The 26557-nt window shown below is 46.8% G+C and overlaps 1 protein-coding gene across 6 annotated transcripts in view; it reads right to left on the minus strand.

The window, feature by feature from the left end:
• Positions 1 to 26557, minus strand: part of LOC148473312 (chloride channel CLIC-like protein 1) — a 144721-nt gene that overhangs the window by 71645 nt on the left and 46519 nt on the right. For all 6 annotated transcript variants that reach the window (XR_015872983.1, XR_015872984.1, XM_088459807.1 and 3 more), the window contains exon 6: positions 18902 to 19042. Coding sequence is in view for 4 of the 6 variants with exons in the window: in XM_088459807.1 (XP_088315933.1) it covers positions 18902 to 19042 (141 nt within the window). In the remaining 2 variants the exon portion in view is untranslated. The remainder of the gene's footprint in view (positions 1 to 18901; positions 19043 to 26557) is intronic.

A 26557-nucleotide genomic window follows, 5' to 3' on the forward strand; every position in this document is an offset into this window, starting at 1 on the left:
TTCTAAATGCATGACCCAGCTACCACCTGCCATAATGATGTGGGCGGTGGCTGGGCCATGCATTAATCTCCCACTGCCCACCAATGTGTGCCACCCACCTACCCACCAATGTGTGCCAGCCACTTCTAAATGCATGACCCAGCCACCGCCCGCCGTAATGATGCGGGCAGTGGCTGTGCCATGCATTAACCTCCCACTGCCCACCAATGTGTGCCACCCACCTACCCACCAATGTGTGCCAGCCACTTCTAAATGAATGACCTAGCCACTGCCTGCCGCAATGATGCGGGCGGTGGCTGGGCCATGCATTAACCTCACACTGCTCACCAATGTGTGTCCCTCACCTACCCACCAATGTCAAGTGACACCTATAAAATAACCTTGCATTAAAAAATCACTCATCAATTTTTAAAATTGATTAAAAAAAATGTAGTTTATCAACAAATATTTACAAATTACAACAACACCGATACATATATAAAATTTGTATTTGTTGCTGTCATACATTAGTTTATGATGTTTGAATATACATTTGTTTATATACCATAAACAAATGTATGTCAACAACATAAACAAATAAATTTCAACAAAAAAAACAGATTACAATACCTAAAAAAACACATAACATTCCTGAAAAAAAAACAGATTAAAATACATTTAACACAAAACATTCCTGAAAAAAAAACCAGATTAAAATACATATAACACAGAACATTCCTGTAAAAATATAATTTAAAAAACCAATTAAAAAATAAATAAATTTAGGAACAGTAAAAAATATATATAAAAAAAAATGTACAAAACAATTCACATTTGTAGATTATTAAAATGTCCATATTTTTTCCTCCTAGCAATGTCCGTGGATAGTGAACGGGAATTTGTTACCGGTTTCCTAGAAATCCTCCAGGAAAAGGAGTCTTTGGAGGATATCCTGTCGACAGTACCACCACAAGTCGGCAAAATTGGCAGCATTGAATGTCCTTTTGGAGTACACAAAAAGGTTCATCGCAGATGCTGACCTTAAAGCAGTACAGCACAAAATACAGAATCTGCGTACCGTGTATATAAAAGAAAAGAGAAAAGTCGATGACTCAAAGTTCCGGCTCTGGCAGTGATGACGTGTACCACCCAACACTCTGGTACTATGACCTTATAAGTTTTATAAGTGAACAAGAGCCACAACGCTAGTCAGTGGTCCTGATGGTCGAGCGAGAGGGAGAACAGGAGGCGGCAGAAGAGATTGCACCGTCTGAGGATTGTTGGTAAGTAGAGACAGTTAATAAGTTTTTTTTGTTGCTCAATCACAGTTGTCCACTATAGTAATTTATCTCACAGATCGCCCTCCTGCCATGGCACCGCACCTGGTCCGTTGAAATAGGCCATATACTCCTCCCTCACGTGCTGTTGATGGTGTTGCATTTGTTGGTGCAGACACTGATGTAAACTGGGCAATCTCCTCTGGAGGTCCTACATCTTCTGGTCTAGCTGGCAGTGGTCCTCGTTGTGTAGTTTTCCTTTGCAGAAAGTTATGTAGCACACAGCACACCAACACGACCCAATCTATCTTCTCCTGACGTAGGTTTATGGTGGTGTGGAAAATGCGAAACCGGTTGCTGAGTATTCCAAACGCATTTTCCACAATGCGCCATGCCCAGGATAGACGATAGTTGTAGATCCTCTTCTCTCTGGTCAGGCCCCTCTGTGCAAATGGCTTCATCACATGTTCATGTAATGCAAAAGCCTCGTCTGCGACGAAAACGTAATGTAGGCCGTGCTTTGTCTCATCTAGTTATGGCAAGAGTTTTGTTGGTATGTCTCTGGTAGAAAGCGGTCTGTTTGAAGGACCCACCATCTGAAGCACGGCAATTCTTGCCGACATCCACAAACAAAAATTCGTAGTTGGCATTCACCACTGCCATGAGAACGATGCTGAAGAAGCCTTTGTAGTTGTAGTAATATGATCCGGTGTTGGCAGGTGGGTTGATGCAGATTTTTCCTATATAGACTCCCACCCAAGATCCTGATTTGTCCGTGATGCGGACCTAACTTTGATCGGGGACAGCGAGGTGGAAAACTTCACCACACCCATCATCCTCCTCGGTACCACCCCAAAAAAAACAGAAAACAAAAAAGCAAGAGCACAGAGAACATGAAGAGTCGTTCCTACAAAAAGCAGAACGCATCCTCCAAAAAGCCCCTGATGCTATAGACGACTTTACTGCTCACATAAATAGTCAGATGAGAAAAATGGACGCGGTAACTGCCAAAAATTTCCATAAGCTCGTCTATGAGCTTCTCATTTGATCCCTCAACAGTAATTTGCACAACTCCACCTATATTAGTGTGACCCTATGCTTTATTCCCCTGCTCCAATGCCTATGTCAGGCACCCGCCAGCCCAGTTGGAGATGACTCCCCCACCCAGCACCCCAACCACAAGCAGCACTGTTTACAATGCTATGCTGGAGTCAGAGGAGGATTTGCCGCGTTACTCTTAATGCTTTTTTATTTTCTTCTTCTTCTGTACTATCACCAAATTTCATCACTCCCAATAGGTGCACACTGTATGCTATATAGTGGTGATGACACCAATTGGACAAGGTCACTACACACATGGCACAAGTACACATTGCTGGAAGCCGAGACCACAATGTGTACTTGTGCCATGTGTATATTGGCCTGTTCAATCTGGTGTCTGACCCGCCGTATAGCATATAGCAGGCTACCTATTGGGATTGATAAAATTTGATGATAATGCTGTCTTGTACTGTTTATGCACATGTTTATGTAACATATTTTCAATTACATACTGTTGTGTTCTTGCCACACAAATATTCATGACTGCTATGCAGCACAGTTTTGTTAATGCAGCCTTATTGGCTGTCACAGTTATATAAAGAGTTAAATTGAACAAAAAAAATAAAAACTTTTTTCTTTGACAAGAAACAAATGTGTGGTGTGTTTTTTTTCTTACCTTGCAATACTGGAAATGCAGTACTTTAACGATTGCCTTGCAGGTCTCCGGAATGATGACGCCCAATGACTGAGGCGAGATGAGTGTCCCAAACTTCAGGTCTTCAAATGACCTTCCTGTAGCCAGGTACCTCAGGGTAGCCACCAGCCTCTCTTCAGCAGGGATTGCCCTCCGCCACCTTGTATCTTGCCTCCAGATGTGGGGGGTCACCATAGTCCGCAACCCAGGGAAGGTGGCGTCATCCATGTGCAGGTAGTTGCGATAGTCGTCCGGGTTATTGTCCTTGATCTCCATCAGCAGGGACATTTGAGAACGGGTATCCCTTTGCTGAAGCCATGCTTTGGTCCAGCATGTTCATCTCCTTCGCTGGGCCCTCTCCTGGATCAACTGGACCCCATCAGCACAGAATTCAGGAACAGGATAGAATGCACACACTTGCAGGTAGAAGACACTTTGTAAAAGGCAAGCCAAATACAATGAGCACAGTAGCAATATATAGGTTTCAGCTGGTATAAACCAATCCTCACTAGTAGCAGAGCAGAATGTGCAAAGGGTTAAAATGATGGCTGCTTTTTATACACCCTGGCTAGCCCCTCCCATTGTTATTATTATTTAAATTTCCCACCAATCATGAAGAGCCTCTTCTTTTGTTTTGGGTAAGTCAAGATGAAACTTACGATTCATACGATCCGATGGATCGTGAGATTGTAAGTGAAATTTGCAGGTTTTTTACCAAATCGTGCTCACGACTGCCGGGGAGCTCCCGTGGAGAGTTCACTGCAAATCGTACACGATGTCGGATCGTGAGGACATTGCCATGTCTGTGGCCAGCTTTAGAGTGTGTGGGCCTCAAGAAAAAAAAAAAAAGTCTTATATTGAATTTTGAAAGGTTTACTATTAAGAAATAACAACAATAAAGTTCAAACAAAGAGATGTGAAGTATTGGGAAGAAACATTAACATATAATAATATGCTCCAGACCCCGCCCCACATGACATAATATAATAATATGCTCCAGACATTTATGAAAGTAGTATATGTATGTACCTAGGTGCTTATGCCTAAGTTACATCTGCTTACTCACATTACCTCACTGAGCACTCTGGTCTTAGGGGCCAACAAACATTGACACTGCAATAAGGACCCATACTTATTAACTTTTCAATTTTTAATCATATTGCACAACATAAATATAACATAAATCAATTTATATTGCAGATGCAGTTGAGAATAATGAGAGTTATGGTAAGAACTTACCTTTGTTAACTCTCTTTCTTCGAAGTCCATAGGATCCACAGGGAGACATTGGGGTGTAGGTGATGGATCTGGATCCGGGCACCACGCAGTTAAAGCTTTCAGCTGCCAGGATGCACTGGTCCATCCTCCCTATACCCCGCCCCCGAGCCACCTCAGTTTCGTTGGTGCCCGGCCAGAGTCGGGTAACCTTTAACGTGGCGGGCTGCTTAGCAGCCCATAAGCTATTTTCTTTTATGATTTTTTTAGTTCTACTACATTCAGAGCGCGCAGCAGCAAACTGTCTATAGGACGTCTGCGCTGCTGCTCAGTCACCCCCTCCAGCCCCGCAACGCCAGTACTGATCTGGGGATCTCGGCGGGTCCCCGGGGTCTGTGCTAGTCGGACCCCGCGGGAGGACCCAGACTGCAGCTGGATGTAAGCCAGAGGCACCTCAGTTGGTAATAAGCCAAAGGCCGGAAGAGGATAAGAGAGTAGGAAGACTATAACACTCAAGAATCACATTCTCACAGAGGAGATGGGAAACCGGTGACCAGAACATAGCCCAGGTGCGTCAGGGCAGGCGCTCTGTGGACCTTATGGACTTCGAAGAAAGAGTTAACAAAAGGTAAGTTCTTACCATGGCTCACATTTTCTTCTTCAGGGTCCATAGGCTCCACAGGGAGACCTTGGGGGATGTCCCAAATAGTCCTTTTAAGAATGGGGACACTCCTGCGCCGAGAGGAGAATCCGGCGCCCAAAGGAAGCATCCTGAGAGGCGAAGGTATCAAAGGCATAGAACCTTAGAAAGGTCTGGACAGAACACCACGTGGCCGCCTTACACAGCTGAACAGCTGAGGTGCCACGGCGAGCTGCCCATGAGGGACCTACAGACCGAGCAGTAACAGAAGCCAGAACAGAAAGGCCTGCCTGTGAGTAGGTCTGTGAGATAGCCATACGAAGCCATCTAGCCAATGTTTGTTTATTGGCTGGACATCACTTCTTATGAAATCCATAGAGCACAAATAAGGAGTCTAATTTCTGAAGGGAACTGGTACGGTCCACATCCAAAGAGGCCTCACCCGCCGAGAGGTCCAGTAATTGAAAGGCAGAGACTATAATTCCCTCATTAATATGGAAACTAGTAACAACTTTAGGAAGGAACCCAGGGCAAGTCCGAAGCACAGCCCTGTCCTGGTGAAATATCAGAAAAGGGGAGCGACACGAGACCACCACTAAAATGGACACCCTTCTGGTGGAGATAATAGCCAGAAGAAAAAGAGTCTTTGCTGTTAACCACTTGAGTGCCACCGCATCTAGGGGTTCAAATGGAGGACCTTAGAGGGCCCAAAGGAAGATGTTTATATCCGGTAGTGGAGCAAGTCCACGTTAGAACCATACTGACAGAGCAGAGACATGCACTTTCAGTGAGAACAGGCGGAGACCAAGGTCCAATCCAGCTTGAAGGAAGGCCAGGACTCTGGAAATCAGAAACACCTGTGGGTCGTAATCTCTGGGACGACACCATCGGAGATATGTATGCCACACTCTGTGGTAGATCCTAGCAGAAGCTGGCTACCGCGCTCTAAGCATCGTGTTGATGACAGACCTAGAAAATCCTTTGCACCTTAGAAGGAATGTCTCAAGAGCCATGCCGTCAAAGACAGACGACCCAGGTCCAGGTAAAGGCACGGACCTTGAGACAACAGGTCTGGTCATTGAGGCAGCAGGTACGGAGTGTCGACAGAGAGACTCTGAAGATCTGAGTACCAATGATGTCTGGGCTAAGCTGGAGCCACCAGCCAGACAATGCCTCCGTCCTGTTTGAACTTCCGAAGAACTCGAGGAAGAAGGGAGACTGGAGGGAATAGGTACGCAAACTGGAAGGTCCACTTCACTGATAATGCATCTGCAAAGGTTGCCTCGGCATCTCTTGTTCTGCACCCATTCACTGGCAGTTTGTGGTTTTGTTGGGAGACCCCATCTGTTCACTAGGAGTTGAAATACCTCTTGGTGAAGAGACCATTCCCTGAGATGCATGTTGTAACGGCTGAGGAAGTCTGCTTCCCAATTGACAACTCCCGGAAGAAACACAACAGAGATGGCTGGCATCCGTTGTTAGGATTACCCAGTCTGTGGTCCAAAAGGGGCAACCATTGGTTAGATGAGATTTCTGTAGCCACCAAGATAGAGACAGAAGCAACTCCGGAGAGAGCACCATCGTCTGAGTTTTGATCCGATGTGTTAACCCGTTCCCTCTGGAGAGGATTAGCCTTTGCAAAGGCCTGGAATGGAACTGAGCATATTCCACCATGTCAAAGGTGGACACCATGGATCCTATAACTTGCATTGCTGAGTGGATCGACACTCTGCGATTGTGAAGACATATGCACACTCATAGTTGAAGTGTGGAGCTCTTGTCTGATTTCAGAAAGATTCTCTGATCTTGAGAATCCAGCTGGGGTCCCAGATGAATCATTGTCTGTGAGGAATTCAGGGAGGACATTTTCCAATTGATATACCATCCATGCTTGTAAAGGAAAGCAATGGTTAGCTGTACATGGCTTTGAAGCACCTCTGGGGATCCAGCTAAGAGCAGGAGGTTGTCCAGATACGGTAGCAGTTGGATACGCAGGTGGGCCACCATGATAGCCATAATTTTGGTAAACAACCGTGGAGCTGTGGACAGTCCAAAGGGCAGAGCCTGAAATTGGAAGAGTTACTGTAGTATAGCAAACTGGAGATTACGCTGATGAGAGGGTGCTATAGGTACATGTAGGTAGGCGTCCTGAATATCCAGCGATACCATAAAGTCCCCAGGCTCCATAGCTAGGATGATGGAGCATAGGGTTTCCATCCTGAACCTATGCACCTTTAGGAATTTGTTTAGGGATTTGAAATTGAGGATAGGCCAAAGAGACCCATTCGGCTTCTGAACCAGAAAGAAAGCAGAATAATAACCAGTCCCTCGCTGAGATAGTGGAACTGGCATAATTACCCCTGTTTGCAGCAAGGACTGTATAGCTGTCTGGATTTGTAAGGCCTTGTTTGGATCTGAAGGAGGGCCTGTGTTGAAAAACTGGTGGGGGTCTGTCTGAGAAATGAGAGAGCGTACCCGTGAGACCATTTCTCTTATTCAAGCAACCGTGGTGGTTTGACTCCAGCACTGGGCGAACTGAAGAAGTTGGCCTCCCACTCTGAGATCCCCCAGATGGAGGCCCTTCCCGACAGGGTAAAAGTTTAACCTCGGGTTTAGAAGCAGGGCATCAGGTGTTCAAGGTCTGCTTAGTACTGGGTTTGGAGCCCCTCGTGGAGACTGCCTAGGAAAGGACTGGCCTTTAGGCTTTCCTTGAGGACGAAAGAACTTAAAATATGTAGTCTGAGGCCATGTAGTAGAAGAATCTGAAGGCAGAAATGGTATTTTCGATGCTGCCAATGTGGTTACAATCTTGTCAAGGTCAGGGCCAAACAAGATCTCCCCATTATAGGGTAATCCTTCAAGGCCTTTTCTTGGAATCCGCATCTGCCTTCCATGAGCGCACAGTCGCGGCTGAAGCTCTGGAGGTTAGGAGACTGGCATCCAATGTTGCTTCTCCAATATAGGAAGCTGCATCTCGAATGCAAAAGACATCTGATCCCTAGAAGCTTCTGAGGGAAAAAGAGTCTTCAAGTGCACCAGCTCTCTATAGCTTTAGCTACCCGTGCAATAGCCATGGGTGGACGGGCAACAGTCCCTTAAAGAGAGTATATCGATTTCAGGTAAGCTTCCACCATCCTAACTGTGGTTCAAGGAAGTAATTGTAGGAATAGGCAACGTAGAGCATTTAATTAAACGTGTAACATGGGAAACCACTGCAGGGGGTGTTTCTCAAGAGCCACAGGAAAAGGGTAACATGAGGTTTAGACGTTTTTTGTGGTTGAAACCTCTTACCTGGTGATTGCCAGGCTGTCGTTCAGCTAGTTGATCTAATAGAGGGAATTCTGCTGAAGTCACCCTCTGACATTTAAATAGAGGGTGCTTGGATTTAGGGGCTGGCTCATCATCTTCTATAGATAAAATGGATCTGACAGCTTGCACCAAGGCAGGAATATTATTTTTGACCGACTTTCATTCTACTCCAGGGCTGGAGAGATCAGCATCTTCTGCCTCCTTGGATGATACCTCAGAATCAGAGAGTTGCGTGGACTGTGATACTACCACAGGACGCTTAAAGGGATTTCTGGGTAGGGGTTTCTCATCTTGCAACATGGTTTGAAAGGCATGAGATGTAGCCACCCGACTCTGCACTGAGTTAGAGAGTACGTCTACCCATTGTATCGCCTAAACCTGTTATGGCAACCATCCAAAGGGGTCATTACTGCCTACTGCGATAAACCCATAGCGGGAATTACAGCCGGATCCGCTAGACGCTCTGCAATAGTGGCCAGTACCTGAGAAAAGGTAGCCCAGGGGGTCTCTAGTACCGGCTCTGTCTGATGGGCCAGGTGCAGCAGAATACTAACTACATAGCCCATCTTGTATGAAATCCTCCTCACATAAGCCTGCAGCACATAACTTGATAGCAGTATGTGGGCAGATGCCTGTTGTTACTCTTGCCTTTGCTAGACATAGCTGCAGAGTAAATGGCATACAATATGGCACTGGGTATAATGCAATCACTGTGTATGTAGGAAGAGCAATATACTGGTACTGTCTTATGCTTGGGGAAGCCGCAGGAGCACATAGCCCAAATATGGCACAGTGCAACGAACAACTGTATGTGACAAACCTCACAAATACTTAGTTCTACAGATGTGAGGCACAGGAAAACCCCTGAATACACATGTATGTTAGAGTAATAGTCAGAGAAAAACACTGCAAGACACTGGTCCTGACTGATGCTTGGATCAGCTGTAGGAGCCCAATGCCTAGATATGCGAAACACTGGTCCTGTCTGACGCTTGGGTAAGCTGCAGGAGCCCTTGCCTAAATATGGCACAGTACAGCACACAACAGTATGTGACAGACCTCACAAATATTAGCTTTTATATATGCGAGGTAAAAGAACCACCCTAACTACACCTGTATTAGGGCAGAATTAGAGGAAAGGTATAGATAAATGCTGACAGTTAGGAAAAAAGACACAGACAGGCAGCACTAGCATAAGTCACATACAATGCAGAATTTGCGCAAATTGGCACTACAATCAATCACCCAGATTCAGTGTCTGGGGAGGCTATAGCGCTACATACAGTACCCCAACTGAGAGGTATGAAGGGGGACTGGACCACGCACTGTCCTGAGAGATCTGCGACTGTACCACCAAGAAAATGGCCTGGAGACCTCAGGGGGGGTGGCCGCAGGAGGAAGCAGCTCAGAGAAGCCGGACCTCAGCGGAAAGGCTCCCTGATCTGTGGGGTGAAGCCGCTTAATCAGGCAAGCGGTTTCCCCTGGCTGATTGTTTAACCCCTGGGACGCTTGGTTCCCACACCAAAATGTCCCTGATGGTCTAGTGGAGCGTGATGACTGGAGCCTGCGTCCACACTCAGCACCTCAAGTCTGTCCCCTGAGACTGGAGGTATGACTGTGCGGTGACCCGCCTTACATGTCCCTTTACGTCCAGCTGCAGTCTGGGTCCTCCTGCGGGGTCCGGCCAGCCGAAATTCCCAGATCAGTACTGGCGGGGCCGAAGGGGGTGACTGAGCAGCAGCGCAGACGTCCTATGGACAGTTTGCTGCTGCGTGCTCTGAATGTAGTAGAACTAAAAAAATCATAAAAGAAAATACAGTAGCTTATGGGCTGCTAATCAGCCAGTCACATTAAAGGTGACCCGACTCCGGCCGGGCACCAACAAAACTGAGGTGCCTCTGGCTCGGGGTAGGGGGAGGATGGACCAGTGCATCCTGGGAGCTGAAAGCTTTAACTGCGTGGTGACCGGATCCAGATCCATCACATACACCCCAAGGGCTCTCTGTGGAGCCTATGGACCGAAGAAGAAGAAAACCCAGTACCCTACCTGCCTGCCTGGCTGCTGTGCCTTCGAGAGCCGGGCCTCTGCGTCTCTGCCTGTCCCTCTGTCACTGTGGCAGAGGCTGATGTGCCTGCTAGGGTGAGCCGAGGCGGCACGGTCGGAGCTAGCTGGAAGTGGCAGATGGGGCTGGGCGGTGGACCTGGTGACCCTCCTCTACTAGAGTGGAGTGTGGTGGTAGCAGGGAAAGCCGGATAAGAGGAGGTTGCATTAGTCACGTTGGGAAATGACAAATGAGCTGATGAGGGTCTTCATTGTCTCTAGGACTAGAAAATGTATAATTCTGGAGATATTACGAAGGTGGAATCAACAAGCATGGGCGAGGGCCTGAATGTGGAATTTGAAGGAAAAGTGGCATCTTGGGCAACGGAACTTTGGGCCAGAAAGATTGTGATGTTCTCAATAGATAGTGAATAGGAGGGGGGGGGGACTCCAGAGTGTTTTAAGACAATGAGCTCAGTCTTAGACAGGTTATTCGCTGAAGGAGCTGATAGACAAATGAAGGAGAGTGATGGTGCTGTAGTTAGAGAGTCAGGGTCAAGAGTGGCAGATTGACAAGAAGGGAGGCTAGCAGTTAAAGCACATTTTGTTTGTTTCATTTCAAAGCCATTGTGGTGGTGAATAGAGGCCAAAATATGAACATTCTGTCAATGTCCCAATATTTATGCACCTGACTGTAAATTAAATTGTGAAAGGGAATGACAATTATAAACTTAACTCCCAACTGATAGCTGAAATTTCATACATACTTCATAGCACGATTAGGTAATGCGCTAAGGGTTTGGTCTGCTCTCCAGTTAAAAGGCCATAACAAAGCACACTGCAGACTGTGGGTTCAGAGGAGGAAGCTGAGAAGTAGGTACTAAATAGTTAACCTACTGGAGCTGAAAAACCTCCCCCCCTCCAGACCAAGCCCCACAACTCCTCCAGCAACTCAGTTATTTTTCTAACAAAACCAAAAGGAACACTCATCATGCCACAACAAAGAGGAATAGAATGGAGTGTTCCCCAGATGGACTCAGAGGAGTTGAATTTACGACGAGTACAAAATAATCTTTTTGCCCTACCTGGGGCACATTGCAGACTCTGGGAGTTCCCAAACCAAGCCTCAAATCACACACATGTGCAAAACATTATGCCCAAAACTGTCAGCCGGGCCACAAACAGGTTGAACTGGTAGAAGTGAGAGAAGATGTGCACTAAGGACCAAGGAACACTTACAGCCAGAGTAGAATGAGCCCGGATAGGGTTAGGGACTGGCTGACCCAAACAGACAAAAACCTACTTAAAGATCAGAACCGAGCCACAGACTACGTAGAGGCAGGCCCAACCCAACAGAGAGCATCAAGGATCTGAAGGACAAAAAAATAGTAACACAAACTACTGGAAACCGGGAAACCACTCAGATGAAACCGGGAAACCACTTCGGCCTGGAAAGAAGGCATAGTATGGAGCGTCGCCTGGTTAGAGTTAATAGTCAGGGGAGGAGAATTATCAGATGGGGCTGGAAGCTCCTAAATTTTCCTATCAAAAAGCAATGGCCAATATAAGAGTCACCTGCTATGTAAGCCACAAACTCCAAGGGCTCAAAGAAGCCTAAACAAGACCAAATGGAGGTACTAAGGCGGCGCCGGCGGAACAAAGGAGGCTGTACATCACACTCCCTATATAAAGAGTCTGAATGTCCAGAATCCAGGTCAGATGTTCCTAAAACAGGTCTGACAAGGGCCAAACTTAAGCTTGCAAAAGATAAAGCTGGATACCATGAGCCATCCTGACCCACAAAACGGAGAGACAACTGAAGTGTAGCCGAGATTCACAAACTAAACTAGAAGCTAACAGAACAACCTATACACAGCAACCATAGCTACCAGGCTCAGGAGCTAACAAAAAGCCCGAAAGAAAACAATCCTCTAAAAGCCAAGTGGAGCTGAATTGGTATACCTTAAACGACAGGAGCCCACATACCCAAAGCAAACCACTTGAGGAGCTGCATGAAGGATGGAATCAAGACGGCCAAACAAAGTAGGACGCCCTAATGGAAATTGACCTCAACACCCTGTCCACTATACTGCAAAGTTGCAAACTAGAATCCCTGGATAGAAGGGAAACCACAGAAAGGAAAATGGAATTTACTGCAAACCTGAGCAGTGCACAAGTGCTCCAGAAGCAAAACAAAAGAGTCAACACCATGGACATCCTTAAATAGGAGAACATCCCCAACCATTGCAGTCAGAAGCACAACCACTGGGGCACATTGAAACACCCTACCGTATATGGATGTGCATTCAAGACAGGCCAGCATCTCCCAAACCTGCATCTTCCTGAAATACGGAACCAAATAGCATATTTCCCATATTTCCCAATTGGTTGGCCAGGGGCTGTGCTCAAGAGACCAGAAAATTTACCCGTCGGGGAGTAGCACAGGTGTCACGGCTGCCGACACTTGAGACTCCTGGAGGGAGGCAGTCCTACTAGGCACAATAAACTGAGGTGGTCTTAGGAATGACATTTCCGTGAAACTCAATAACACAGGATAAAAGTAAAATAGAATTTATTCACAAAAGAATTATAATCAGCAAGGTCTCATATAAAGTCTCAAACAGCACAGAGATTCATATATGCAATAATAAGTATAGGAGAGAATCCCCAAATATATATGCAGTGAGAGAGGAAGCAAACTTGAGCCTTGTGGTATAATGAAGACGGAGCAGGGTTAAACCCTGTATGATGATGAAATTCCAGAACAGGGTTGAGCCCTGCGATGTGGCTAGAGTATGGAGCGGGGTTGAGCCCCATGATGTGGAGAAGATTGTAGCAGGGTTGAGCCCTGTAATGTAGCTAGGGTTCGGAGCGGGGTTGAGCCCCGTGATGCAGAGATGACACTGCAACGGTGCAGTTGACAACTGTAACAAGGATGAGTTCAATATCCACAGGAACGAACAAACAACAGGCAAAGTAAATAGTGCAGCAAAATGGTGAAACTGCAGTGATGGAGCAATGAGCAATACTTAGGCAATAGGAATGCTGGGCCCTCTAGTGCAGCGGGTGACTGAGATCAGAAGTTCATCTGGAATACAACAATTCCACAGAAATCCACAGGCACAGCGGGGATCTGGCAGGAGTCCAAGAAAAGACCTGAAAGCAACATTGCACAGACACTGAGACACAGTTAGTAACAGGCTTCATACTAGATGTATGTGATCCATAGGAAGTTTCAGTACATGTGACCCAAATGGAATCAGGTTTGAAATAATGAGCAATCTAGGAATCCCACAACCTGACGACACCTAGGAAACAGATGATCACTTTAACACTCTATCCTCTGAATGAGAAGCATGCCAGCAAGCAGGATAGCTCCTCCAACGACCACAATGGAACATTGTCAAAAGTAGTCTATCTTTATGTACTGAAATAGTTGCAGTCCAGACAACAGGGCTAGATGCAGGAGCCCAGTGCCCACCAGCCACAATATAGACAAACCAATACCTATCCTGGACGGAACTGCAAACTCCCCTTGTTAGGTTGAAAACCCAGGCAGGTGCTGCGAGTCTTGAATATTGAGGGCAAAGACACCTCTGCAACTCAAACTCTAGTCCTGGGAATGGCTACAAGCTAACCATTCCTTCCAAGTGACCAACAACCCAAACTGTGCCTCCCGGACACCAAAAGTCTGAAGACCCTGAGTGACCTGAAAAGAGCCCCATTATACTGGTCCAGCCCTTCTGAATCTAAAACCTCCATCGTTTAACAAGACAGAGTGATGCTTAATAAAACCACCGGTAGCAGGCAAAGAAGGTTTTCCCAAGAAGTAGGACACCTGAAAAGGTTCCCAAATTCAACTGAGAAATCAGTACGTCAGAACGCCTGTGATAATTCAGTATTTGAGCCACAGAAGTGGTTGAATCATGGGGCGGACACTCCAATGACCATCTACCAGTGTAGGGGAAAGTATGCTAAAGGTTCAGCAAGAAACAAGGGGCGGACAACACCACAGACTGCCTGGGTGAATTCTCCTCTTGGACTGACCATTGTTGTGTAAGGCCTAGAAAGTCCCACGGGTGATTGTGTAGTTTATCTCAGAGATTGCAAAATACATGCTATAGCGCGTATTTATGCACTACAGCAAAGGAGGGACTCACTTTTTAAAAATTAGCGGGTCCTGCGGGATGTGCTGTGTGTGCACCCCAGCAGCCAGCCCATTAACTTCCCCAGCATCTCCCCATCCAATCAGCACGGGCGGCAGCATCCCCTCATCCAATGAGGACGAAGACGTGTCCCCATTAGACGCCCGCCCCGTTCCCCACTCGCCGCCTGCTATCTATTGGATGACAGAGCGAGCACCAGCTACTGCAGCCAGCCCAGTGTACTGGGTACCATAGATGGCTGGCATCCATTGTTAGGATTACCCAGTCCGGGAACCAAAAGGGGCGACCCTTGGTTAGAAGAGATTTCTGTAGCCACCAAGATACAGACAGACGCACCTCCGGAGAGAGCACCTTCGTCTGAGTTTTGATCCAATGTGTTAACCCGTTCCCTCTGGAGAGGATTAGACTTTGCAAAGGCCTGGAATGGAACTGAGCATATTCCACCATGTCAAAGGTGGACACCATGGATCCCAGAACTTGCATTGTTGAGTGGATCGACACTCTGCGATTGTGAAGACATCTGCGCACTCATAGTTGAAGTGTGGAGATCTTGTCTGACTTCAGAAAGATTCTCTGATCCTGAGAATCCAGCTGGGGTCCCAGATGAATCATGGTCTGTGAGGGATTCAGGGAGGACATTTTCCGTTGTTGGGATTAGAGTGCAGTGACACGTGGAGCGGCATGGCGTGGTGTATCGCCTTTGCAGTGAAGTTCCTTGGCCGGTGTCTGGTGACCAGAAGAGGATATGGTGGAGTTTCCTGGTGCAGTGAGATGATCTATCCGCTACGGCGAGATGACAGCAGAACCAGGTGGCTTCCGTACGGGGGAGGATATAGGCAAGGAAACCCTCTCAGCCCCGGGAGTGACACCACATCCCGCAGCTGCACTGCTCTGAAAGTGCACACAGTTGCTGTAAACCGGCTCCAGGACTATTTCTTAAACCCTGGCAACTTGGAGAGACAAGTGGCATCTCCAGCACCAGCAGACAGCGAAGTGAGTGACAGAGGGAGCACACTGTCTATGCGGCAGCCTTCTTTCTGTGTGACCGCACTGTCATGTCAGGTGTGTATATTATCATCTCAGGCTAGTCCACTGATATAGTGGGTAACTAAGTATATTTGTGGCAGTGCTGTTTGGGTAAAGCGATCTTGTCGCTGTCATGTGTGTGTGTTTTTCCTTTCCTTTGACCTATTTTTTTTTAATATATATATATATATCTATATCTATCTATCTATCTATCTATCTATCTATATATATATATATATGAATTGTAGTCACAGCCCTGTACACTCCCTATGCACCATCATGTTGTCAGAGCTCTGCACCCCTCATCCCATTATGTTATTACTGCCCCGTGCCGCTCCACCACAATGTCATCACTTCCCCGTGCCCCCCCCAACTTCATGTCATCACTGCCCCATGGGACCCTACTGTGCAGTGCCAGTGTTTGCTGGAACTTGTTTGAACAGTGCTGCCAGTGTATGGTAGGACCCTTCGGTGCAATGCCAGTAGAGTAGAGTGAGGAGCACAGTTCTGTGTGTTATGCAGCAGCAGCAGCTGCTACACACACTTTAGTCCTCAAAATGGGCACAGCTGAAGGTATGTAGTAAAATGGAGAGCCCCTTCACTGCTCTGCACAGCTCCCCCACCTAATTAAATCATAGTTAAAATTGGTGGGCTGAACAAACCCCCCTACTCCATGCTCCTCTTCCCCCCTCTCCTTATAAATAACAGACCCTGACTAGACATAATAAATAAAAATATACATTATAGTTTTTTAACTAAAATATATCACCAAGGTGAAAGGTGCATTAGATGTAATTAATTACAGGAGTGAGGTGTGCTATTCAGCTGTTACACACACTGTATTAGTCCACAAAATGGCCGCAGTAAAATGGAGGGTCACAGCTCTCCTCCAGTAATAACGGACTAGATTTGTACATATAACAATGGTGCCAGAAAGTACTACTCCCCCACAAGTGCAACATTACTGAGCACCTATCCCCCCGGCTAACCCAGAGCCATAACTAGACTTTTTGGTGCCCTGTGCCAGAAAGGTCATTGGCAAACTATATTTACATCAGTAAAGTTACTGATTATGGGTCACGGATAACTGCTACACTATACAACACACAGGTTACTACTCATTTCAGTGACACAAGATAAGGCTTTGCTATTACATTTGGCATACAATGACAAACATTTGGCAACTCCCCATAGGCAGCAGCATTCCAGCTTATTATGCAGTCACACAATATTAGCATGTCCGTGCTACTTACTAAATGCCACCCTGACACTGCAGTCTCCTTGACTGCCCATGATGCTGAATCTGTGCCCCTCAGGGTGCCCCTTCTACACCTCAGGAGCTCCCAGGCTGGGAAGGTGGTATCACTTGTAGTTTTTTCATCCGCTCTCTCTCAGGGGCAGTTGGCTAACCTCCGTCCATGGCATTTTTCCCCCAAAATAGGGTAGCAGCCGCAGATCTCAGAGCAACAGAACAATAGTTATGGCAGGACTCTCCGGAGGAGGAACCCCTCCTCGTGCTGCTGCTTGCGGTGAGTGTGCACTGAGCGCTGCAGCGTCGTTACTACTGCCGACTGCCCGCTTCCTTCCTGAGCGGTGTTGCACTACGACGGGGAGGGGGCGGAGCAGGCAGCTGCTGCCCGCTGTCATGTGTAACAGTAGCGGTGCGCCCAGCAGAGAAGAAGCCGGGCACAGCGCTACTATTAGACATTGCAGCAGGCGGAGTGGCAGATGAGAGGGGGTGATAGCTAGTGGGGGCGGCCGGTTCTGCACACCGGCCGCACCACACTAGTTACGTCCCTGGGGTAACCAACTCCCCTGGCCACACCACTCAGTCAACCCACCCCTCCGTGGACACACTGCTGTGTAGTTAATCCCCCCCTCCAGACAAACAAACCCCCCACTTCCCGTTGACACATTACTGGGCAGCTACCGCACCTGACCCCCCTCGGGCAAATCACCCCTCCCCCTGTCTCCGGTGGACACATCGCTACCCTCCGCAGCCACAATCCCCGGCCATGCATAGAACCTCTTCCCGGAGGTCTATGCAGCCGGAACGGAAGAGAGAGCAGTGCCACCGCAGGCAGAAAAGTCAGTGCAGGAGACACTGGCCACACCCCTCTATAAACAGCTGGCGGGCCGGCAACCAAATCAACATTGCTGACACCCAGGCCCCCCTCGACAGCCCCCACTGGAACGGCCCACCTTGTGTTTGTGACTGGGTGCAGGGGGAGCGGCAGGCCACAGAGGTAGCTTGGGCATCAAAACAGCCACAACTCTTGCACTCCCGGTAGTTACGCCACTGTTAGCAAACAGTGTGGTCCTTTTCAGGATTAATGGAATGGGTTATAGGGGAGGACAATGTAAACAAATAAAGGCTGCAGGTGTACTTCACGGTCCAGTCTAGCCTAGCTAGTAAGTAATTAAAATGTAACCTTTATTCAATATTACAAACAGTGGTGAAATATGTTTAAAATATAGAACAAGAATAAAATGTGTTTATTAAAAATACATTAAATCTGATAAACCGGTGCCTTGTGTCTTAGTTTTAAATAAGTTTGTTATTCTGTATATTCTGTCCGAGGAATTGGTATGAAATACCTGCGGTTCGATTCCCGGCAGCCCGACATCAGCAGAGATCCCAGCAGCGGAAGCCTGACAGCGCTGGAAATCCCAATCGTGGATAGGTAAGTATTGTCTAACCTAACCCCCCTAACCCTAACCATCCTTAGGGGTGCCTAACCCTAACCTCCCCCCCAAGTGCCTAACCCTAACCACCCCCTTCCCAGCTGCCTAGACCTAAGTCCCCCGGGGGGGTGCCTAACCCCAAGTCACCCACCGGGGTGCCTAACCCTCACTCCCGCTAGCCTAACCCTAACCCTCCTGGGCGGGTGCCTAACCCTAAGTCCCCCCCCGGGAGCCCTAAACCTAACCCTCTCCCCCCGTGGCTGTCCGCTCGCGGCGCCCGGCATCACTACGATCGGGATGCCGGGCGCCGGTCTCCCGGCATCGGGGAAATGCCGGGCGTCTACATCTAGACGCCCAGCATTTCACCCTTGCCGGGATATGACAGTCGGGAAGCCGGCTGCCGGTATTTAGGCAGTCGGCTTCCCGATTGCATACCCTGTCCGAAAGAAAATAATTTGAATATTTAAGATCCCAAGAACCCAAATCCAGTAAGTGTATTGGTATACTGTCCAATCCTTTTTTCCATATAGATAATTATGTAGTCTTAAAAGTACTGCAGGATGTGATTATCTCAAGATAATGGAATAACATTTTTCTTAGTTTCAATATTGTGCATATATTTCGGCTTTTAATTACCACATGGACGATTTATCCTTCTTATTTCTAAATACAGAGGGATATTATATGCAGGAAACTAGATATTGAATATTCAAATAATTTTCCTACTGACACTGTATGCATTTCCTTTGTGTACATCATTCTGCACAGAAATATGTTCCAATATATGAAATGAAATAAGTAAAAAACATCTCTCATTACAGCACTCACCTTATATAAGTACATCCAATTCCAGCCAATGCTGACGAAAAAGCTAATACAAATAAGTCTTTTTATCTGTGTAAACCATCCGACATGTGTCCACATCTCTGTAGCTATCACTGACACAATGCAAAGGACACTCAAACTTATCTGGAGAAAAGCAAACATACATATTACATAACTATATAAGCCGGACTTCCCATTCCTGTATCATTTTTTTTTGTACTAAAGTTTAAGTTTTATGGGGGGTTTTTTGGTGGTATTTGGTACAAAAACACTTTCAAATATCATAAACAGTCTTACACTATATTTTTCTACACATTTTTGATACTACTGATGAAATCACAAGGAAAAGAGATGGAGAGAAAATAACTCAGAGAAGCTGCAAATTTACACTTTGGCATGTATATAATATTTATGGGAATGCTATATCGAGTTACTCTGACTACCTTTGGACATAGTAATACTACATTAGGTGGCACTTTTTTTTCTCATTTATTGCTTTAGATTCATATATTGCAGGCACCTCACGCCCAACGTTTAATCACCACGGTTATACACTCTCTCGATACCCGTACTAAATAAAAAAATTAAAAAATTGGTTGCAAAATTTTTTTGCAGTGCAAATCCAGTGTGAGAGAAAAAAAAAAAAAAAAAAAGGAGGAACGGTACTCCGGGAACTCACCAATGGGTTCTGGTCACTCCTGTGATCAGCTGACGCATGCTCCACACTGCCAACTGACTGGGACACACACACCTGACAGCTCATAAAACAAAATGGCAAAAGCTGACCATACACTAGAACGATATTGTTCCAACAAGCCAAACAGTTGGTTGATAATCGTGCAGTGTGTGGGAGCAAACTATAAACATTTGTTTGCTCACACACGCCGAAACACGGCAAACAACGGTCTATCCAACTAGTAGGGAAAATCAAACATGTTTGATTTTCCCCAACTTATCATTCTAGTATAGGAGGAACTTTCCCCCAACTGGAACGATATGTAGGCGGACATTGGCCAGCAGTGTACGCCTACTTTTTTCTTCATGTTCATCACTCAGTGCCAGGGTTGCTCCTGTCTGCCCATGATCCGTGGCAGTGACGACCGGTGCTGCTGCTGGAGAATGAGCAGCTGCGGCAGTGCTTGGCGGACACGGGAAGGACATCACACTTCCAGAAGTCTTGGATACTCCAGCTAACCTCAGTCAGTACACCATGAGACGAATCCAGGAAGGATCTGTGACAATTCTGTCATTTAGCTCACTGCGCTACAAAGGAGACATAGGGTGGGCTGAGGAGATAAGCAGCTACCGGACACCATGAGAGTGATGCCAGGGGTGTGAGCTTGTTATGCGATGGGTCTCCCACAGTACTGCCTGTGACCATAAAGCATCAGTCACCCTGTGCATCTACCTACTCTGAGAGCACATTATCTACACGAATGTGAGTATATATACTGGGGAACTACAAGTAACCGGCGCCGACAGATTTATGTAACATACATTGTAAATCACTCAAATTGCTGTGGGGTCGTCCTTCTATTTCTATAGAAACACACGTTGTAGATCAGAATAAGGAGAATAGTGTGCTTACCGGTTAAATCCTTTTCTTCGATTCCATAGGGGTCACAGGCTTTATGCTGGGTATAGGTTGATGAGTAGTAGTCTAAGCACCAAATAGCTCTTTACCCATCAGCCCCTTGCTCCCTCACCACTATGACCCACCCCCAGCCTAAGGCAACTCAGTTAAGTTAGCAAGCCTAAAGCAAGAAGGAGTAGAAGGAAGACCGGCTCACATACAGGTCCAAACACACAGCAGATGCGTACAGTAGAACCTGAAGCAGAGCAAAGCCCTGCAAGCCAGGATGCGTCAGGTTGGGCGCCCTGTTTCCCCTATGGAATCGAAGAAAAGGATTTAACAGGTAAGTATGTAAAATAAGAGTTATGGTAGACTTTCCTTTGTTAACTCTTTCTTCGAGGTCCATAGGGTCCACAGGAAACAATGGGAAAATGTGGTTGGAGTGATCCAGGCACCAAACAGTTAAGCTTTCAGCTCCCAGGATACCTTGGGTCCTCCTCCACATATACCCCGCCCCTGGCCACAGGCATCAGTTTTGTAAACAACCCACGGCAGGAGAAGGAAAGAGGAGAAGGAAGGACAATGTACAACAGAAACACTCACAGAAAATTAGGGATTCCGTGACCTACAGAAGACTTACCCAATGCAGCCAGGTGCGTCAGGGTGGGTGCCCTGTGGACCTCAGAAAAAAAAAAAAGTTACTAAAGATAAGTCTACCATAACTCTTATTTTCTTCTGCAGAGTCCATAGGGGGACCACAGGGATACCATGGGGATGTCCTAAAGCAGTCCTCCTAAGGGTGGGGACACTCCTGAGCAGAAAGGAGAATCCGCTGCCCAAAGGAAGCATCCTGAGAGGCAAAGGTGTCAAAGGCGTAGAACCTAAGAAAGGTGTGGACAGAAGACCACGTGGCCAACTTGCACAATTGTTCAGCAGAGGCACCATGTTGAAACGCCCATGATGGTCCCACAGACCGAATAGAATGTGCTGTCGCCGTGTTTGAAACAATGAGATCAGCCTGCGTGTAAGCCTGAGACAGATAGTCATGCGCAGCCATCGAGACAGAATTTGTTTGTTAGCTGGCCAGCCTCGTTTGTGAAAACCATACAACACGGAAAGAGCATCTGAATTTCTAAGAGAGTTTGTACAATCTACATAGATACGGAGAGCACGAACCACAGCCTGGGAGGTTTCACCTACAGAAAGGTCTGAAGGCTGGAGGGCTTGAACCACAATCTCTTCATTCGCATGAAAACGGGATACTACCTTAGGAAGGTAACCAGCCCGTGTACGGAAAACAGCTCTATCCTGGTGAAAAATCAAAAAGGGGGAGCGACAAGAGAGCGCTGCCAAATCAGAGACTCTGCGGGCAGAGGAGCTAGCGAATAGAAAAAGTGTCTTCGCTGTCAACCAGTTCAAATCTACTGAGTCCAGAGGTTCAAATGGGGGAGCCTGTAGCCCCTCTAGAATCAGAGACAAAACCCACGGTGCCATCGGTGGGAGAAAGGGTGGCTGAATTGGAAGAACACCCTGAAAAATAGTTAAACATACGGAAGAGAAGTGAACCTTCGCTGGAGCCAAACTGACAGCGCAGAAACCTGTACTCTCAGGGTGGCCAGGCCTAACCCAGCCAGGAGAAAAGCCAGTACCCAGGAAACCCTAAACACCTTAGGGTCATACTTTCTGTGGGAACACCATTGACCAAAAGAATGACAAACCCTGTAATAGATCCGGGCAGAGACAGGCTTCCGTGCTTTTAACATTGTTTGAATCCCAGAGCTGGAGAAACCTTTAACTCTTAGGATGAAAGATTCAAGAGCCACGCCGTCAAAGCCAGACGAGACAAATCTGGGAAAGAGGACTGTATCGATAGATTCTGTATGTCGGTGAACCAATGACGTCTGAACCAAGTCAGAGCCACTAGTATTACTGTTCCGCCTTCCTGCTTGAATTTGCTGAGAACTCTTGAGAAGAGAGAAATTGGAGGAAAGAGATACCCCAGCTTGAAGTCCAATCTTACTGACAGTGTGTCCACAAATGCTGCCGATGAGTCTCTGGATCTGGACCCGTATCTGGGACCTTGTGGTTGTGACGTGATGCCATGATGTCTATGTCTGGTAGACCCCATTTGTTCACCAAGAGCTGAAACACTCCCCCCGGGTGGAGAGACCACTCTTCGGCGTGTATGTCCTGGCGACTTAGTAAGTCTGCTTCCCAAATGAGGACTCCCGGTATGAACATTGCCAAGATGGCCGGAAAATTACGTCCTGCCCAAATCAGAACCTTTGTCACTTCCTTCACAGCTGCATGACTTTGCGTGCTTCCCTGATGACCGATATAGGACACTGTAGTCGCGTTGTCAGACTGGATCTGGACCGGCTTGCCTTGAAGCAGGTTCTGTGCCATGCTAAGTGCTTTGTATACTGCTCGAAGTTCCAGAATGCTTATTGGCAGATAACTTTCCGGATCTGTCCATCTTCCCTGAAAGGTGTGATGACCAGTCACTGACAACTATCCGCGAAGCCTGGCGTCCATGGTGAGAAGCACACAATTTGGGATCCAGAATGGGCCCCCTTTGTCCAGATGATCCTTTTTCAGCCACCACAGCACGGAGTGATGAACCTCTGGAAAGAGAAGGATCCTCTGGGACCTTATTAGCTGATACTGTCTGTTCACCTGGAGAGAATCAATCTTCGCAGAGGCCTAGAATGAAACCCGAGCATACCCCACCATTTCGAAAGTGGATACCATTGATCCCAGGACCTGCATCGCTGATAGAATGGATACCCTTCGCTTGTGTAGCAGTTTGCCTACTTGCAATGATAGGGTCACAATCTTGTCCTCCGGTAGAAACATACTTTGTACCTGAGAATCCAGAAGTGCTCCCAGATGTATCATCTGCTGTGTTGGAGAAAGAGGATTTCTTCCAATTGATGATCCAGCTGTGCTTTTGTAGGCAGGCTATGGTCAGTTGAAAAGGTGGTAAAAACTTCTGGGGAGGATGCCTCCGGAAACTAACGGCATACCCCTGAGAGACCACTTCTCGGACCCAGGCATCTGTTGTTGTTTGATGCCAGCAATCCGCAAACTGAAGTCGTCGGCCTCCCACTCTGGGATCCCCCAGGAAGATGCCCGCCCCATAAGGACTAGAGTTTGTAGTCTGGCTTAGAAGTTGGACGTCTGGCCGGCCCAGTCCTTTTAGTTTGTCGCCTGGATGTCTAGCAAAAATTAGATGGCTTGGAGGAAGATTTGTCCTCAGGGACAAGCAAAGGAACAAAGGACCAAAAAGTAAACTGCCTAGATTTTATTGTACCAGTAGATGGCAGCCCTGCAGACTTTGAAGCCGCCAGAGAAGCTATTATCTTATCTAACTCTGCTCCAAAAAGTATATTGCCATAGAAAGGTAAAGTTTACAGAGCCTTCTTTGATCCTGTATCAGCTTTCCAGGATCTTAATCTAAGGACCCTGCACGCCACTACTGAAGCTGCTGATGCTTTAGATGCTAAAATTCCAGCATCTACTGCAGCTTCTCCCAAATAGGAGGCAGCTTCCCGTATGTGGAGATATACATCATCTGTTCTCTGATAGCATCTGGTAGAGAGTCTTCCAAAATGCCCCCGTTCATTCTTCAACAGCTTTGGCTACTCAGGCTCCAGCCACAGTTGGACGAGTAACAGCTCCTGATGATGAAAATATTGCCTTAAGACATTTTTCTAAATTGCCTATCTGTAGAATCCTTAAGAGAAGATGCTGATGGCATAGGCAACATAGCAGTTCTGAGTGTGTCACGTGAGCATCCACAGTAGGAGGTACCTCACACTTAGTACATTCAGAAGCTGGGAAAGGATACAACAATGTTAATATTTTATTCACATAAAACCTTTATCCGGGTTATTCCATGCAATAAGCTCAGTGAGCTGCTCGGATTTAGTACCTTCCGGTGTTTAAACAATGGAGCCTTCTTACTAGGGGCTGGTTCATCATCCTGACTATCTAGGATTGATTTAACCACCCACACCAAAGAAGGAACATCCACTGTGGATGGATAGTCCTCCTCTCTCTCTCTCTCGAGCTAGATACTGGAGAAGAACCTTGTGCATCATCTGATTCCCCTGATGATGCGTCTGAAACCATATGTTGATCAGACTGATATATAGATAATTTTCAGTTAGGCACCTTAGTAACTACCAGTCTGCTTGCAACAGCTGACTGAGCCATAATTTTGCTTAGGCTCCTTAGTAACTACCGGTCAGCTTGTAACAGCTGACTGAGCCATACTTTGACTTAAGTGGGCATAAGCATCCATCCAGAAAGGATGTATAGGAGGTGCAAACATAGCATGCTGTGGACACCCCATACAAGGAGGCATTATGGGAGTGACCGTACGATCCACAAACTGCCTGAGACAAGGACGACACCCAAGATGGCTCTTGTACAGGGACTGGTATACTGGACTGGCGAGGTGGTTCTTTATAACAGACAGCACACAAACCATCCTTTATAAAGTCCTGAGAGGCCAAGCCCGCCAAACAGGCTTTACTTGAAACCAGCACAGGGGCCTCCCCTTCCTGATTCCTTTTACTTTTTGACATAACAATTATAAAGGTAACAATGCAATGTAATGTAATGTGACAACCTTCACAAATAACAAATAAATGTGAAGTATAAAGAAAAACCGCACACACACCTGCAGAGGGAGAAAAACAATGATAGTTATAACTGACAGTCAGAAATAAAAGGCAGTATTAACACGGCAGATAACAAACAGTCATATACAATGCATAAGCAAATTAAGTTGCACTGGGCTCTGAATCAACTACTCAAAACACAATGCTTGGTTGGATACAGAGCACTATATACCTGGCCCATGGAAGAGGTATACATGTAGACAAACCCAAAACCTTCTGAGACCAACAGCTACAGCAGCGCACAGATAGAGGACTGTGAGCGTCTCATATACATGAGGCGGGTAGGAGGAGCAACCCAGATGCACGAAAACCTTTGAAGGGACTACATCTAGATCAGGGGAGGAGCTGCCGCAGGAGCACCAAGCCGCTTGGTGATCCTGCGAGAACTTGACGGTCTGGAGAAAGGCTGTCCTTTTGCTCTTCCCTGATGGCAAAAGGATCGAAAAGAGGACTGCCTAGGCTTTGATGTAGCTGTTAATGGCAGACCTGCAGATCTTGACGCTGCCAGAGTAGCCACTATCTTATCCAATTCTACTCCTAAAAGTATGTTTCCATAAAAGGCAGGGATTCCAGGGCCTCCTTGGATCCCAATCTGCATTCCAAGACCTTAACCAAAGGGCTCTACGAGCAACAACCAAACTTGCCGATGCTTAAGAAGCCAGGAGTCCAGCATCTACTGCAGCTTTTCCCAAATAGCAGGACGCTTCCCGTATGTGGGAGATATATGTCAGCTGTTCTCTGGTAGCATTTGGTAGAGTGTCTTCCAATGCCCCCGTCCTGGATACCCAGGTCACAGCCATAGCCGGCCGGGTAACGGCTCCAGACAATGAAAACACTGATTTAAGACATGTTTCAAGTCTTCTATGTGTAGGATCTTTAAGGGAAGATGCGGACAGTATAGGCAACATAGCGCTCCTGACTAAATGCATCACATGAGCTTCTACAGAAGGAGGGACTTCCCACTTAATACATTCGCTAGGTGGGAAAGGATACAAAGAAGCTAAACTTTTTATAACATGATACCGTTTATCCGGAGTACTCCATGCTTTCCATAATTTCAGTGATCTGCTCAGACTTGGGAAACTCTGCTTTTATCACCTTCTAGTGTTTAAACACTGGAGCCTTAGGTCTAGGAGCTGGCTCGTCATCCTCTATATTTAGGATTTATTTGACCGTCCTCAGCAAAGAAGGGACATCCACTGTAGAATGATGGTCCTCCTTTACTGAGCTAGACCCTGGAGAAGAACCAGGCGCATTTTCTGACTCCTCCAATGATGCGTCAGAATCTACAAGCTGGGCGGACTGACAAGATGATAGCTTCTGCTTGGGTGCTTTAACGGCTACCGGTCTGTTTCCCTGCAGCATTTGTTGTAACGCAGTAGATGACTGAGCCATACT

The sequence above is a fragment of the Taudactylus pleione genome, unplaced genomic scaffold (assembly GCF_031769625.1).
Source record: "Taudactylus pleione unplaced genomic scaffold, aTauple2 ptg000936l, whole genome shotgun sequence".
Lineage (NCBI taxonomy): Eukaryota > Metazoa > Chordata > Amphibia > Anura > Myobatrachidae > Taudactylus > Taudactylus pleione.